We start from the raw sequence: 11,498 nt of genomic DNA on the forward strand, positions 1-11,498 counted from the left end.
TGTTTTTTATTCGTCCTCTAATAGGTTTTATAACTTCATTCAATACCTATCTTATATATACTTGTATGGTTTTTCTATCATGGCTTATGGAAAGAGGTTTAGTGGGTTTTTTAATGAACAATTTCAATCTTTCAATGTAGTTTTTTGTATTAAATTTCAATTTGGAGACTAAGTAGTTGGTAAAAAATTCCTAGACATGATTTGTGGTGCACAATTAAACTTATAAAGTTAGTAGAAAAATATCTTTTGTAGAGATTATTATACAAGTTAGGGACAATATTTTTAATTAACTAGAAGTAGAAGGATTCGTTTTACAAAGTTAGTAGAAAAAATATCTTTTGTAGTCATGCACTTCTCCAACGGTTGGGCTTATGTCACATTTTCTTGCAACATTTAAGAATATTGAATTAAAAATTAAATAAACATATTTATTTGTTGGATTCTTCATAATAATAATTTTTGAATATGATTGTATGCAAGAAGGAAATTATAGGTAATACTGTTTGGACTTTCATGAGAAATTTGATTGTAATTTTTTCATGCATTTCTCCCTCATTCGATATTAAATTAGATGTGAGACTCGTATGATATATGGAGGGTTTTTTTTTTTAAATTAATATATTTTGTTAAGAATTACATGTTTAATAATTTACAAAACTGAATTAAAGAATATCAAAATTAGCTGTAAATGAACCAATAAAGGTTTCTGCAAATTATCATGAATTCAAAAAAAAATTGACCGAAAACTATATTTTTTAATTTTGAAAGTTGATTTAAATTTAAATTGAATTTAATGCATTAATTGACAAATTACGTGAGATTTATGGTGACATTTAAGTTTTCTTATTTTCTTTATTATATTTTTAGATTGAATTTTTTTTATTTTTTAATAAAAAAACCAAAAGATCACAATTTGTCAAATGGATTTAAATAATTTTGAAATTTTTTTAAAAATGTCATATGACATATTGAATTATATAATGACATGTGTCAAAACACTTTCATTTATTAAGTAGGATACCAAAAAAAATCTCTTAAAATGTATAGAACTTATGAATTGAAGCCCTATAACTTTTCAAATATTTTTTAGTAATTATTTTAAATTGATTAATTAATATATTATAATTGCAAATTAAAACTTTCAATTTATATTTTAGTCTTTCATAACTTTTTAGTATAAATAAATGATTTTCTTAATAATAATAATAAATGAAAGTATTAGAATAATAATAAATAATAATATTGTATAAAATAATAATTACCTAACTTTTGAATAGATCTTTATTATATGTTCAAAATAATTACAATTTTATATATCATTTTTACAAAATAATTATTATTTCATAACTATTATCAATAATATAATATTTTCAATGTAACATGTATTTATCAAAATTTTAACCGTATAATTTAACATGTACAACGTACATTCACTCATTCATTATTATTATTTTTCTCCTCCTAAATTTTGACTAAAAGTTCACTCAATCCTATTTGTAAGTGGATGATTGTTTTTATTTTTTCTTTTTAAGAGATTTACATGCACAAATAATTATTAAAAATTATAAAGAAAAAAGAAAAAGGAGAAAAAAAAAGATGTTTATAGTGTGATTTGTATTCAAGTTTAAAGTTGTGATTTGTACCCAAGTTTAAAGAGAAGAAAGAACCAAAGTAGCAGAAAGTTGTACTGTACAATCCGCCTATCCAACAAAACCCAATGGGCCCCACCTCCTTCTTTTTAAATCTTCTCGTGCCGTGTGAAAGATACCCCCCTTCCAATTCTCATGACGTCCAAACCTCTTCCCCACCTTAACTATTTTTAGCCGTCCGATCATTAAATCAACGGTTCAGATCTAAAATGGAAACCAACATCTTACGCCTCCCCCTGCATTAACATTATCCTCACCACCCAAACTCATAAATTTTCCGCTTTTCAACGGCTTCACGGTTTTACGATTTTTATAAAATTAACCCATTAGTTTTTAAATACTACTGTTTTTACCCTCATTTTTTTAAACAATATTAAATTTCGGGCCACGTAACTTATTTTCTATCGTTCTATTCCCATCTAATATTATCTGTAAATGCGGTAAAAAGGTTAGTGCTGTAAACATCCACGTTTGAGGTGAAAAATATTGTTATAACCTTAATCTTTTAGTGTTCCTATTATGTCGCTTAATCTATTTAGTTAAACAAATTGAAAATTTTAATTTGTTTATTTCGTTTGAGATTCATGTCAAGTTAGCAGATTTATAAGTTAGACGTTATAAATGTATTGTGTCGAGTCATATTTATTTAAAACGGATTGAAGATCTATTTCAAACTCGTCTGTTTTGTGTTGGATTAATACCCGTTATGGGTTATATTAGTTTTTATGAACTATAACTATTTCTTATATTACTTGTATAACTGTTATTTATATTATAAGTTAGGTAAACTTTAATGCATATAATATTAGGCTTTTCAAATCTAAGTTTTAACATTTTTAATTAATTTCAGTATATGCTTATATGTAGAATTTAATAAATGTTATTTATAACATTATATTATATATTATATTAATATTAATTAATCATATATATTAAATTTATGTTTATGTCTCGATTTGTTTGAAAATTCAAATACATTAACATATTTAATAAAAATAAATACTTGACATATATATGTTACAACATTAATACAGTTTGTAGTGTTATTTTCATAACAAATATGTAAAAGACATTTTTTGAAACTTACAAGTTAGAATATATATATATATATATATATATATATATATATATATATATATATATATATATATATATATATATATATACTAGTTGTAAAACTTGTATATTACACGGGTTTGTTAAAAATAGAATTTTAATATTAATATTTAAACATTAAATATTTTATAAATAATACTTGTACATATCATAATGTAATCTTTTGAAACATTTATAAAAAAAAAAATCAAATCTTCTTTAGAACATTTATGAAACTTTACTATCAAATTAATAGAATGATTCTCTTTCCTTATATGAAATTTTATTTTAAAAAATAGAAATTCTTAAAAAATGACAAGTGAAAAATAATAATTCTAAAACTCCCACAAAATTACATGTCACAAAACTTTTAAAAATTTGACAAGTGACAAAAAAACTTTCATTTATTAGAGAGGATATATATATATATATATATATATATATATATATATATATATATATATATATAGTTTAGGGAATATGTGGCTGTTATGTATCTAATATTAGGTATAGAACCATCAAAAATACATAGTTTTAACAAAATGCAATCAAATCTTTCTACCATCTTTCTTTTATTCTCTATTAGACTAGATAATAGGTTTGTACATATTTTTATGTAGTTTTAAATATTTAATTTTGCAACACAAACTATGTATAAAAATACATTATCAACTACTTATAAATCTTCATATTCAAATTTAATATAGAAATCTGTAATGAAAGACTGAGATTGTTCATTAAAAACCCAATAAACTTCTTCACATAACACATCAAAAGAAACCATGCAAATATATATATGGTAGGTGTCAAAGAAAGTTATGAAGCCTACTAGAGGTCTAATATAAACAACATATTTAAAATAGGTAAAGGTTGGAGATAAATTATGAAATAAGAAATAATATGAACTAAAAAGCAAAGGAAGAAGCTAATAATGAAAAAAATTATGTTTTTTAATCAAAATAAACTAACAATGAAAAAAATTATGTTTTTTAATCAAAATAAAGTAAATTTTGATGGTTTATATCTATACTATAATAGCCACATATTCATTTTCTCTCTCTCTCTCTATATATATATATATATATATATATATATATATATATATATATATATATATATATATATATATATATTGGAGAATTTACACAAAATCTTCATATCATTTAGATATAGCCTATAATAACGATTGAAATTTCATACCGAATATTCAAAGTTCAAACATTAGCACATAGAAAATATCAATACTTTTTCACAATTATCAACGTGCTATTTCGAGTGAAAGAAGAAAAAAAATACAAGTTAAGAACAGATACAACTTTAATAAATTAAAAGTTACATTAAAGTCTCTTACTAATCGGTTACTAGAAAACCTAACGTACCAAACCGGGTGACTAACTAAACCCGGTTCATACAAATCCTAATTTCTTTTTTCTGTTTCCTAACTAGCTAACATTCCTGCTTCAAAAACTCTGAACCGGAAAAGGTAAACCGGGCTCGGCGGCCTCCTTCTTCTGCCGCATTTCCAAAACTTTCCGGTGGTTGTTAGAGTGGACTTCGCTGGAGAACGTCGGACTACACGCCGGTCTATATTCCGGCAACAGTCGACCGGATTTGTAGCGGACCCCACATGCATTACAAAGGGTTTTGGCGCCTAGCGGACCGGCTCTCCACTGTGGGGTTTTCTGTACGAGGCAATGACTGCAACGCCTAGGCTGTGAACCACCACCGGCGTCCGCCGCCGGTGGATGGGTTTTCCTCTTCTTCTGTCTCTTCACCGGCGGTTTCCCTAAAATTGACTCGGCGGTTTGAGCGGAGTCATGGAAAAAGAGCCAAGGGTTTGAAGTACATGACGAAGAGGAGGAACTTGAAGTCGACGAATCAGTCAACGGCGTCGTCCCGAGTGACCAAACCCGGCCGCCGGTTCGAGTTCGCTTGCTTCTTGCTTTTGTAAGAACCGGAGTCGTGAAGGAAGGTTTTACGTTTACGTTTACGGTTATGAAAGTTTCCGTTTCCGGCTCCGACTTCTTCTCTGGAAACTTCCCGGCGGGGCACGTTAAAGAATAGCCACCGGAGAATGAGTCGTCGACGAAATGAGAAACCCATTCAAGGTCTGCCACGTCATCCACCTGTAAAAGCAAAAAAATCAAATTTTTAAATAAATATTCTTCTTTTAAGGAAAGAAAATGGTTTTGAATTTCTTGAAATTGTTACCGGAAGGCAAAGGTCGCTCTCCGGGATAGAGAAAGCCTCGGTATGGCCGATATCGGCTTTTTTGACCGGAGAAATGGAAAGTGGTTTGTCGTTTTTGTTGTCGTGAAGGAGGACATGGGTATCATCGTTTTCTTCCTCGAAGTCACCGTCGTCGGAGAAGTCAAGGAGGCCATCAACGAAGAAGTCGTCGCCGGGGACACCAGTTATAGCGCAGAAATCGTCGGAAAATGACTGTGGGTGGTGGTGGTTGTTTGGTTTAACAGCAATAAAACTGCTTTTCAAAGCCCCTTCTACACACTCCATAACTTCTTGTTGAAACTAAACATAAAAACCTTCAATTAACGAGAGAGAGAGAGAGAGAGAGAGAGAGAGAGAGAGAGGGAAAGGGTTTAAGGAGAAGAGAAATTACCGGCGAATTGCAGGAAAAGAGAGGAGAATAATTGAAGATGTTAAGAAAAAGAAGATATGAGTAGTAGTAGTAGTAGTGTTGTGGTGTGTTTGGTAAAGCATTGAATGTGAGAGAGAGAGAGAGAGAGAGAGAGAGAGAGAGAGAAAAGAAGTGCTTTTCAAGTGTTAGTGCTTCACAAAAGTATCTCGTCGAGTGTATTTATTTTGTGAACCTCTTTTAACTTCAAATTTAAAAACCGGTATGCTTCTTGTTTGGCACCTTTTGAATCTATGGATGTAAAAATAAAGGACAATGCATAACAATACCACCAAATTTTGTAAATAAAAAAAAAAGTTTATGTGAATAATCCGATTATAGAAGATATATTATTAAAAGTCATCTACCATTGAAATGAATGTCCTTTATACCAAATTTTGTTTATCATTTATTACTTTGTCATATTGGTGAAATTCAAATTAAAAATGAAAGGCACTTTTGCTAAAATACAAACTTACCTAAATTTTGAATTTCAAATTTAAATTTAGGGTGTTGATACAAAAGGATTATATTGACTCATTCTTTTATAGAAGAGACCCTGGTTTAGGATTTATTTACCAAAATAACTCTTCTTTTTATTTTATTAAATAATTGACTTTGCATATTTTTTTAGAAAAAATTACAATAATGATACTTCGGTCTAAAACACTTTTGGTTTCCACCATTTGTCTAAAATGAGATCGTTTTGTGTTTTTATTCCTATCAACTTGGAAAATATTATTATCCCCCTTTTATTTATAATTTATGTTTTTTAGATTTATATTAATTGTTTTATAATGAAAATATATATATAAAAAAAATCATCCAACCCTCACTATAAAAGCATGGACTCTAAGTCCTATCCATCTCTCGATTAGCTTTCTCATCTGGAAGACCTAGTAGTTGTCGCCCCTTCTTGCTAGTAAATACATCCGTCTCATTGCATCCTTTCCCTTTCTATTTCTCAAACCCTTTATCCAATTTTCCTCTTCTATTCTGGTTGATCATTTCCCCCACCCTGTCCCACCTCATCCCATCGGACAACCACCCACCCATAACCTATATACAAGAAAATTCAGCTCTCTCTCTCTCTCTCTCTCTCTCTCTCTCTCTCTCTCTCTTTTATATGTGTATGTATGGGGGGTGTATGTATGTATGTATGTAGGTGTGGGTGTGGGTGTGGGTGTGGGTTTGTATCTATTGTGTTTCCTTCTCTGCCAAAGAAGTTCTAAACAACCACACACATTCCCATGTTGATCAAACCCTACATTAACGAGTATATAAGTATGTGTGTGTCTTACATGTTTTCAAAATAAAAAATAAATAAAAACCCAAATACGGACGTTAAAAAAAACTCAATCGATTTTCTAGGTGTAAACTAGTATTAAATGGAAGAACAAGTGTAACATCCCAAAAATCAACCGTAAACTTTTTGAAAATCAAAGTATATATTTCACTAAAGGATTCATTCATAATCATTAACAAATCATAAGATTATATTTTCAAGTCATACCCACGCAATCATAGTAAAAATGTGAAAGCTGAGTTCTGTCTCGAAAATCATAACGTAAGATAGAATTGATAAACTATATGTCATGCCCCTATGAGCATGTCCAAATATCCCAATCATGCCAACTCCCCTCCGAGAGGTATATATATTGTTGACCTAATATTGACCACTTCCATCCGAGAGGTCTATCATGGACTTACATCCTTTCTAATTCAACTAGATTCCATTTGAGACGTTTATCTTAGTTGACATACTCATAACATATAGTTCATATAATAAGTAATTTCATGAGAATCCACATGAATGACTAATAAGTTAATCCACGCAATTAGCTAAGTGGTACCGATACTGCCTCGAACCACTACATAATAATTAACCTTAATTTAATAATTAAGGTATATTACCTATCTTTCATCTCTAAAGAAGTCTTTCTCTTTATAATCCCCATCTTATAGAAAAAGACCATTTTTCCCTTAATCAATGATCTAAGACATACTTTCACTAAAAATTGACTAAAAGTCAAACTAATTAAAAACTCAACAGTCAACAACGTGGGATCAAACCCTTGGTCGTGTCGTTGTTAAGTCAAGACAAAACAATCGTGGGACTTTCTTGTCCACCGCGTCGTGGTTCCTTTGGTAGAACAACACCTTCATTAAGCTCTTAATTCGTTAAGTCCATGCCTCAAACTTTCTAGAAGGCTTTAATATTATCTTATAGTCCACAAAAATCAAAACATTATGAACATGCACAACTAATACAAGTATCAGACCATTCTTAGTCAAAAATGGTGGAAATGAGGTCAAAACTCCTTTCATGGCATCAAATGGAGTCTAAAAATCAGATCCATAACACAATACTCTAATGGGACCTTAAGTGATAATAAAGTTGCAAACTTTAATCCAAAGTTTTCCAAATCTCCATCCATTTCTCATGAAAGTGGCCAAAATACACTTAAATCCCTAGATATGTAGAGTAAAAAGCATAAAAATGAGTCTTGATGACTTACAAATGTCCAAAAGGAGCTAATACATCAACACCGCTAACACAAGGCACACAACAAGCTCCAAGCGGTTGATTATTTCCTACTAAAGCTCTAAAATCACCAAAACACAAGAGATTCGAGGGAGGAGAGGCTTAAGGAGGCTAGGGTTCGATCCTTGAACATGGAGGATGAATGATGGAAGAAACCCTAGGGCTAGTATTTCTTAAATAGAGCCCAAGGCCCAAGATCCATGGTTTTGAACCCAGCCGCCACTTAATGACGTCATCGCGCCGCTGACAACAAGAAATCGCGTCGCGATATAAGATTTTCCCCGAAATCCTTATTCTTAAAAGCCCAAAGTTGATCAATCTATAGAACGAATGTTACAATTCTCCCCTATTTATCTGGATTTCGTCCTTGAAATCCATCTTGGTTATAATGCTAAAAAAAATTCCTAAAAGCAAATCCTTCATGCTTTTTCTAAAACTATTTACTAAATTAGCGTATCAATAAAGGAGTTCCCGATACCACTTGGAAACTAAACATCATCATCATTCAAACCCCACTATTTAAATTGCCACATCTTGCAATAATCAATTTTTCTACTATTGACGGTTCCTTCAATGATCTTGTGAAACCACGCAAACAGGAATTCCCAACACTGTAACCCCAAAATACTTAAACAATAAACCTCCCCATAACGGGAACCCGTTAGTCTAAAACCTCGAAAATCATACCTTAATTTTGTCGATCAACACTCAATATTACATATCATCTAATCCCTCCTACGACGAGGAATACCCCAACTTACAGTGAACCAAGTATCTGAAAACATTTCGACCAATCAACTCAACAAATTCCCAAATCTGAAGACCATGCCCAAAATGGCTGCTAGTGCTTACTTGACTTTTTGACAAGTCATCACTATTCCACTTGTCTCAAAAGTATAAAAATTAGTGAATCATAACCTCTTGTCATATCTAAACTCTTGTTTTGGGTTAGGAAAATATCCTTACCAATAAATCCTCAACATACACTACTGTGAACCTTATTGCTCATAATTTCCTAAATTAGTTTTTCGTTACTTGTAGTCGAACTGAATAGGAAACTTTTAATGTAAAACTATAACCTCCCAACTAGTTAATATCCACTAATGCAATACATTCCTAATACATATCGTTGTTACCAACTCTACATCAGCATATTGATTCCCATGAAAGGTCTATATCAGTTATTGCCATACTGGGAATTGATCAATTCCCCCGAAGGGTCTATCATGATCATCCAAACCTTGAACATTTCCCCTAATGGCCTATCATGGTCAAGCATACTAATCTTTATCCACCCTATACGTGGACAATTTAACACATAACATCCATATATCACATGATCTAAACCTGACGGGTTCAACCCACATAAGTCACATACATGTTTGTTCACGATATGTCATAACGCCATCTAACCATTAGAATGATAAGTTCACAACATAATTGTTGGATTAGGTGTCTAAGCCAATAACTAAATTGGTATACACTTAAATTATTAGCAAAGTCTTTCTGAGTTGCCCTCAAACCTAGTAATTAAATAGGATGACTTTTAGAGAGAGATACCGATTTATTGATTTATTATATGATTAATAAATAAAAATAAATGATTTATTAATATATTATGAGAATAATATATTAATTAGGAATAATATTATTTAAATAAGAGTTAATTAAAATTAATTTTGGGATTAATTGGATTAATTAAAAGGCAGGGACCTAAGCTATAATTGTTCAATAGTTGAACAAAAGGGTTCCAAATCCTTCCCCATTAGAGGTGGACGGTTTTGAGGGAATATTTTAGGGTTTCTAGAATATCCCTTGAAGATGATTAGAAAACCAGATAATTGTCTGATTTGAAATATTATTATTTTAATCAAATAAGGGTTATCTAGGGTTTTCCTAACAACTATAAATAGGCCCTTACCTCTTCATATTTTTGGCCATCACTTATCTCAAGATCATAGCCGAAATTATCCCTCCCCTCTCCTATTTCTTCAAGTTTCCTAGTTGTTAAGGTTTGTGTGTGAACCATCAGAGGCACGAGATTTTTGGTGCTTACTTCCAAGAGCTATTGAAGAAGGATTTGATTAGTTATTTACAATAATAAATAAAAGGTATGTAAATCCTAACCTTTTTTGATTTTTGAAATTATTAGGGTTTCCATAGGGTTCTTTTGATGTTCATAGTTTATAGCTTTCGATAGTGAAAACATAGATCTAGTTAGGTTGCATCTGGACTGAAGGGTTAAGTTATTATCCGTCACATGAATTTTTTTTGGTAACCTATAAAACCTATCAGTGGTATCAGAGGCACATGTTTTCAATTGATTTTCATAATAGGCAGTGTTGTAAAGCATGCCGAGTTGGCCGATTACTCCTCCGAGTACTCGCTACTCCCTCTTGCTGAGGCGAGTTACATAATCCCGAGTACTCCCCGATCGGCCCCTTACGAACTGAGTAGTGCTGTGAAATTCGGTCAACTCGGTGATTAATAGGTATAATATACTTAACAATTTATTATTTAACACACACACACACATGTGATTATTACTACATATATATCTTATATTTTCAGTAAATATTCACGAAGTGAGACCATTATATGTTTTTCATTTTTTGTATATTCACATGTATCCAATTTTGTTATATATTCCAATCAACTTATGATTTTATCTTATGATTTTGACATATATAATTTCCCTAAAAATATTTCTACACAAATTTCCAAATCCGAGTACTCCCCGAGTACTCCCGGGTACTCGCTACTCGGTAGTTGGCCGAACAGGTACTGAGTAACGAAAATTTCGACTTGGGCAAGGGTTCTTGAAACCCTTGCTTCCTCCCTAAGTTTCGAAAATTTAGTAGGGGTATAAGGTTTCCTAATTTGATAATTATTGTTTTAATTGGTTAAAATAGAATAAGTAAAATTGGATAATCGTTATACCCCAATTTTCAAAAAACCTAGTAGGAAAAGGATTAGGATTAAATTTAAATTATTTAATTAATAGTGTAATAATAAATAATTATTTAATCCTTATATGATTTAAATTAATTTAATTAGTACTTGATTAAAAGATAAATTATAATTATAATTGGTTTATTTTTAAAATTAATTAATTTTTATATTAATTTTCGAAAATTTAAAATTAAACCCAGTATTTTAGAAAAGGTTTAAAATATATTTTATACCACATATATATATATATATATATATATATAATTAAATGTTTAATATATTATATGTATAAGACAAAGTCCGTCAAATCAATAGTAGGTCTCATTCACGAAGTCATACTATAAGGAGAGTTTAAGGAAGCAACATATAAAATGACCGTCATTGAGTATCCACTATTACCTACCGCTCTCTTGTATGGTGTAGGCTTGTTAGCGTAACAAGTTTGATATGACATAATCTCATTAATAAGTATAATGATATAAAGTAACTAAACTATTTTTAAAAAATCTCACTCTTAGTTACTTTAGAAAAACTGTGAAAAGTATGCTAATCCATAAAACTACACATTATGCTTTACATGTAGTTAGTGGAGTGTGTGTGCTTAACCAACGCACTAATAGTG

At 30.7% G+C, this 11,498-nt stretch overlaps 1 protein-coding gene across 2 annotated transcripts; it reads right to left on the reverse strand.

Annotated features, from left to right (window-relative positions):
* Nucleotides 1–4,043: 4,043 nt before the first annotated feature.
* Nucleotides 4,044–5,547, reverse strand: LOC145093010 (GATA transcription factor 5-like). Of its 2 annotated transcripts, XM_079031041.1 has the most exons (3): nucleotides 5,365–5,547; nucleotides 4,956–5,273; nucleotides 4,044–4,870 (listed from the first exon to the last, which is right to left on the reverse strand). In XM_079031041.1, exons 2-3 carry the CDS (start codon nucleotides 5,256–5,258, stop codon nucleotides 4,205–4,207), a joined length of 969 nt encoding a protein of 322 aa, XP_078887167.1. In that variant the 5' UTR covers nucleotides 5,259–5,273; nucleotides 5,365–5,547; the 3' UTR covers nucleotides 4,044–4,204. The 2 variants fall into 2 exon arrangements, with proteins under 2 accessions (XP_078887167.1, XP_078887166.1); XM_079031040.1 differs by lacking the exon at nucleotides 5,365–5,547 and having other exon boundaries at nucleotides 4,956–5,358.
* Between the last annotated feature and the right edge of the window lie 5,951 nt (nucleotides 5,548–11,498).

The sequence above is a fragment of the Lactuca serriola genome, chromosome 3 (assembly GCF_051521515.1).
Source record: "Lactuca serriola cultivar US96UC23 chromosome 3, Lser_US96UC23_V15, whole genome shotgun sequence".
Classification (NCBI taxonomy): domain Eukaryota; kingdom Viridiplantae; phylum Streptophyta; class Magnoliopsida; order Asterales; family Asteraceae; genus Lactuca; species Lactuca serriola.